This window comes from Anopheles ziemanni, chromosome 3 (genome assembly GCF_943734765.1).
Source record: "Anopheles ziemanni chromosome 3, idAnoZiCoDA_A2_x.2, whole genome shotgun sequence".
Lineage (NCBI taxonomy): Eukaryota > Metazoa > Arthropoda > Insecta > Diptera > Culicidae > Anopheles > Anopheles ziemanni.
The window spans coordinates 55,397,699-55,403,698 of NC_080706.1; the positions used below are offsets into that span (position 1 = coordinate 55,397,699).

Below are 6,000 nucleotides of genomic sequence, written 5' to 3' on the forward strand. Positions count from 1 at the left end.
GAGAGCATAGCATGAGAAGAGCAGAAGACCGATTACAGTAAATCAATGAGTGAGTTTTGTGCATCTGTGTTTTACTCTTGCATTCTAGCCTTGTGCACAGTTGATAACGATATCGTTAGCACAGACGTAACGTGTGAAACTGAACTTACTAGAGTTGTAAAATCCAGATCCTGATTCAAGAATCTGAATGATTCTTTGCGTGTTAGAGATTCATGAATCAGCTGATAAAAAGCTGATAAGCTAAACATGGGCCGATGGATCCTCTTGTTTTTCAGTCGCATGATCCACGCCAAATAACGAATCATGGTGATTCGTCAAAGATTCATGAAAGATTCATGAAGGATTGGAAAGATTCATCAACCTTTTAAGATTCGAATCCCACGAGATTCATGAATCCATCTGAATGAATCTTAGGTGAAAGATTCATGTGAATTAATCTTAGATGAAAGATCCATATGTATCAATCTTGCCAAAAGATTCATAGGGCACAACACTAGAACTTACCCGATGAAACGTTTCTTCTGACTTAAACGTAAAACCAATCGATCAAAGAAGTAAAACTCGACGCGTACTAATGTGACTTAACCCTGGCATTTCCAGGTCAAAATTGCGAGCCTTTGTTTTACAATTAATTGTTCTTATTTACTTTAACCAAACTTGTTGACCCTTCAGCTCTCGGTCCCCTCGTCATCGCTACACCTAAGCCTCCGCTCCGTTTCGTCTTCCGTCGCCGTTGTTTGGAAACATCCCTTGGTGTCCGCGATTCTTCAGCTAGGTATTGGTCAACCGTTCTGTTATGCTGTTCCAGTTGGCCATCAGGCGCACTTTGTTTTGTTAACAGCTTACTTCCACAATTTTCTACAACTCATAACGAGGTCGCGGTAGTTGTCTGTTTACCTCCGTGTTACTGGATCAGTCGGTCCCAAGTCATTTCCGATCGGTGCTTGTGGGGTTGCATGTCGAAGGTTCGACGCTGCATTCTGCTGACGATTAATTTTCGGCAGTTTTGTGGCTCGCGATGCGGGTTCCGACTAGTGATGAGCAAGGCGAGTCAGAGTGAGTGAGTGAGCCAATTCATTGCAATAAATGAATTGATTCAATTCCCTAATGGTTGGTTAATTTTGGCTCGTTAATGATTCGGTTCAGTGAGACTGTATTGGCTCAGTGAAAGGTATTGACTCACTGAGAGTTAATTGACTCAGGGAGAGTGAATTGGCTCAGGGAGGGTGAATTAGCTTTTGACTATATCACGAGCATAAAACTGCGCATTTCTTCGATGGAATCAGTGGGTACCAGATCAGTTCAGTTGATCCAAAGTTGAGTTATTATCCATCGAAAAACTGAACAATTTTTCAGCTCGCGAAATAGACAAGTCACTCTTCGTGAGCCAATCCACTCTCCCTGAGCCAATTCATTCTTACCGAGTCAATACATTCTCACTAATCCGAATCATTAACGAGCCTTGGTGAATTGAATCATCTTGGTAATTATCTTTGTGAATTGAATCAATTAATTTATTGCGATGAATTGGTTCACTCACTCACTCTGATTCAGTTGGCACATCACTAAGTTCCGACCGTGGCTGTGATTTGCTGATGCGCTGTTCTAGCGTTCGCCGCGCTGTTGGTTGCGATTTGTCATGCTTACGGTCTTGGTTGGTGGTTGGGGGCTTGAGATGGGAGATGGCTGGAGTTGACTAGCTGCGTTGGGCCAGCTGGGTCGCTTCATTTGATTGCTCCTTTGACTACCCGATCGCTACCGAGAATCGCATGAAAACTTTTTGCTTGTACGGTTCGTTTTTGGTATAATGCTATTATCAGCATCGCACACACACTATCGCGCTGTACTTGATCACACGCGCAGTTCGGCAGCTGCAACCCGCAGTGCAGTTTTGGCGTTCATCTGAACCAGCGGTTGAAGATCGCGAGAGCACCATCTCTTTGAGAAGATCGTACGGGTTGGAAGTGCACAGTTTTTGAGTCATTTCAGCGCCGCATACAAAAGATTTTATCACAAAAGGGGCGTCCGAAACTTTTTACGTCGAAACATTTTTAACCCATCGGTATCCCAAAAGCGAGAGCTCGAGTGGAACGAGTTTACCGAAAATGGTTTCGTTTCCGAAATGGTCGCTTCTGGCGCTGTGCTTGTGGTGTGCCGTTGGTTCGAGCTATAGCGTGATCTTTACGACAACGTGCCTTAAAATGGAGGAAAATTACAATTTCGATGAAACAAAGGTAACACCCTCTTCGCGGCGCTACTGGTTGCCAGTAAAATTTTACACAGGATCAATCCATTCGCAGTATCTTGGAACGTGGTACGAGGTGCGCCGGCTGTACGATCCATCCGATCCCGAGCAGGAGGATTGCGTGGTGATGAACTACAAGGCTGGAGAGAAGGGACATTATGATATATTGCAGTCATACCAAATCACCGAAGAAGGCTCACCGATCTATGTCAGTGGCGTAGCGGAACCGGAAGTGTTTGAAAACTCGAAGGTGCCAAAGTTCCTCGAACGGTACAACACGACCAAAAACAGTGAACCTGGTAAGTATGTGAAACATGCCAGCAAAATGGAAAAAATGCTCTAACGTAGCTACGAAAGGAGAACCAAGGAAGCCATTGCAAACATATCAGAGGCTTTACATTAATAGCTTATGATAAACTCGCACACACACATCAGCAGCTCTAAACCATTTGATGTTTCTTATAAAAAGAAAATGACTATCTCTACGTATCGCCGTTGTTCAAAGACCTTTTCAAAATAAAGGCTCGCACAAATTAGAGAAAGTAATTGACGTTCAAACTTTTACATGAAAATTGGTAAGGGTAAACATCGTCGTAGTTAAACAACATTTTTCCTTTCGACCAGTTTTCTATTTCGAGTAAAAATATTATTGTGCCATCAGCGGGACAACCTTATCAGCTGCGGTTGGATGTTGTTTGATCATGCTATAACAAAGATTTGTCTAAGTTATTACTAAAATGAGGGGGAGTTCTCCTCGATAACGTCCAGCAGATCATTTTTGTCCTTGATAAAATCCAGCAGCGCAAATTGTTTTATTTTTATTTAAGCATAAATTGATAATCAGTATGAAAACATGAGAACATGAAAAATACAAAAAAAGAAAAGACATTAAATAACCATTACAAAATACTGTTACCTAAGTACTAGAGAATACCATATGAAAATGCACCCCGCTACCCATTGTTAGCAGCTTTTCTGTGGTGAATCCGGTAAAAATGGAAAAAATAAGGTAAAACAAAAGCAATTTTGAAAATCTTTCGTTCCAGATGGTCATGTAGAAATTGTTGCCATAAATTACGACAGCTACGCTATCGTTTATTCCTGCATATCGATTAATGCCTCACACTACACAGGTAAGCGATCGCAAGTAACGCTTTATCGATCTCCAATAACGCTGACCACTTTATTTTCACCCCGTACTAGAATCGGCAAGAGTGCTCTCTCGACAAACGCAGCTCAACAACCGTGACACCGATGTTGTCACACTATTCCTTGAAAGTCACTTTAAGCGATCTGAGCACAAATGGCGCGCCACGAAGCAGACGGCGGACTTTTGCAAACCTTCGCTGGTAGAGGTTGCTGATGAGAAGAGTCGTTCTCAAAGTGCGCGGCTTCCAACGGAGATTCATTTGATTGCAATGCTTCTGATCGCCAAAATGTTATACTAAGACGGTATGTTCGGCTGCAGTACGCCAATCCGTGGCTGGTTTGAAAATATATTATCTTAGTCGTAAGAAGCATCTCGTGCGATCGTGCGGATCCATTCGGGGCTACGTATTTTATAGCGTTGAGGAAAATTGTAACATAATTAAACTGCATGTTAAAATGGAGCAATATCCAATCATTTTTTAAGTGTTGTTTATGGTCAATTTAGCTTGTGGTGGGTATAAAATTCTAAAAACTTTTTCCCTGTCTGACTGTTGAGGAAATCCAATCGACACAAACAGTCAAAGACTCTATGGTCAGAATATAAACGTTCTTCCGTGGAAGTTGCCCCTACAAACGCTAAGGCCGGAACGACTGCAGAGAGGCAACATGCGCATGGAAAGACGTGCCGGTGAGAAAGTGCGCGGAAATACGGTCAAATTTCTGGCCAACGGCCGGATATCCGCCTGATAGGCCGACAAAATAGCCTTCAGAGTGCTTTATTGATATTGTTTTACAATAAAATTTACTCCATCATTGATCTTGTGCCTCCAAAGAGTGAGATCGAGTGAGAATGATTCAGTATTCTTTACCTTCACTTCGATCGCGTAATTATCGTGTTTTTTCGAGCTATCGACCAAATGTGTTCTTCATACTGTTGTAGCAGCACTGTACTCTCGCCCCGGCTAGCAATTAGAAGATCAATGGTACTTACCTTGCAAAGATTTCCGAAATTCGTAATTTATTGCGATTTAAATTATTATTAATAGCCCCCAATAGACTCTACATGGGCCCGTGTAACCGGGCCGTTTTACCTAGTTAAACAAGAAAACAGTGTTCACTTCATTACTTCCTCTTCGCTAATTAGTAATACAAGCTAGATTCGTACTGGGCACCAAACACCGGACATACTCAGCACTGACGCCATACGTACGGCAAGCGTCCAGACTGACAGGTGTCAAGTGCAAATACTATCCAGTGCTACTCGACGGTCGGGCAATTTGCATCGCAACAGAGTAGAAAGAGAAATATCCACCAAGTCCCGACTCGCTGGTAAGATTCCATCCCTTTAGTGTTTACCCAATTTGTCATTTGAACCGAACGCCTCCACCCCGTTTCCCGTTGAAACCAGGTGAAGTATTTTACCCTCTAGGCTTATGTTTTTCCTCACGCGGAAACCGGTTTGTTTTCGCGCTTACTTTTTGATGTTCGGAAACCAAAGCACACCCGAACGACCATTGTTGCCGGAAACAAAACCAAAACCACCGACTTCATCACATCGACTAACTTTCGCGGAGCAGTACGGAAATCCGTGCACGCTTCTTCAAGGACATCTCCATAAATCCTTCTACCCCACGAGTGCCCGTTCGTTGCACGGGTTGGACGATTCCGGGACGGAGAGGACTTGTTTGAAATTTAAATGAACCATTCACTTCATGCCGCGGAACGCGGTCTGTTGCGTTTAGTTTTCCTTTTCCCGGCGTCGGCTAGGGTGGTCTCCGGCATCCGCTTAACTCCTTTCGCGAACGCGCAGCGAGCGAAGGCTTCCTGCCGTCAGACGCATTTCCGGTCGGTGCAGATTCACGGTGTGTGAAAGAATGGGGACACGGAAGGGCGACATCTCCAAGCTTTCACTGGCGAAGAAGACTAACTATTTCTGGCAAGTCGACAGCTTCTCGGAGCTCGTTTGCTCGTGGACAGCAGGATGTGGATGGGATCGCGGAACGTCGCCGGGTGGATCGCAGTGACGCTTCCAGTGGAACCTCCGCCCACATGCCCCCCGCTCCCCTTCGCCCGCAAAATTGTGCAAATGGCATTCAGCAGCGACTGGGATTCTAATTAATGTTATTATCTGACGGATGTCGTACGACGGGATTCGGTTCGGTTTGCACCACAGAGTGATTACACCCAGGGAGCGTGTGACAAAAAGGATACGAAGGCGTGTGTGCGAGTGTGTGAATGCAAGGAGACGTCAGCGTGAAGTGAGTTTACGTTACATCTTGACTGCATGCTTAAGACAGCAATGGTACGTTAATTAATGCTTTCACAGGATCCGCTTCCTTGCAAACGGTACACCTAAGCCTCTTAGGGCGAACCAAATGGAGCACCGACGGTTGGCAGGAAGTTTGCTCTCTTACGCACACCGACATATCCGAATCGAGCAGGGTTTGTTTTAGTTTCCTTTCTACTTGTTAGCCCCATGTGAAAAATTAAGAAGCACCACAAGTGTTAAAATAAAAAATATTTCGTCAACCGAAAAATTCGAAGCAACCGAAAATGGACAAACCCTCAAGGAAAGTATCTTCTTACCGAAGCAAAATGTTGTGCGT

At 44.1% G+C, this 6,000-nt stretch overlaps 1 protein-coding gene across 1 annotated transcript; it reads left to right on the plus strand.

The window, feature by feature from the left end:
* Positions 1–2,000: 2,000 nt before the first annotated feature.
* On the plus strand, positions 2,001–3,715 carry LOC131288016 (apolipoprotein D-like). The gene is made up of 4 exons (XM_058317113.1): positions 2,001–2,234; positions 2,301–2,544; positions 3,292–3,378; positions 3,449–3,715. Exons 1-4 carry the CDS (start codon positions 2,106–2,108, stop codon positions 3,691–3,693), a joined length of 705 nt encoding a protein of 234 aa, XP_058173096.1. The 5' UTR covers positions 2,001–2,105; the 3' UTR covers positions 3,694–3,715.
* The last annotated feature ends 2,285 nt before the right edge of the window (positions 3,716–6,000 follow it).

What these genes read in the sequence shown, in the direction of transcription:
- LOC131288016 (XM_058317113.1), top strand. Translation starts at nt 2,106, where the DNA reads ATGGTTTCGTTTCCGAAATGGTCGCTTCTGGCGCTGTGCTTGTGGTGT. An exon ending in GACCAAAAACAGTGAACCTG is followed by an intron (nt 2,545 to 3,291) that starts GTAAGTATGTGA and finishes CTTTCGTTCCAG; the next exon opens with ATGGTCATGTAGAAATTGTT. An exon ending in TAATGCCTCACACTACACAG is followed by an intron (nt 3,379 to 3,448) that starts GTAAGCGATCGC and finishes ACCCCGTACTAG; the next exon opens with AATCGGCAAGAGTGCTCTCT.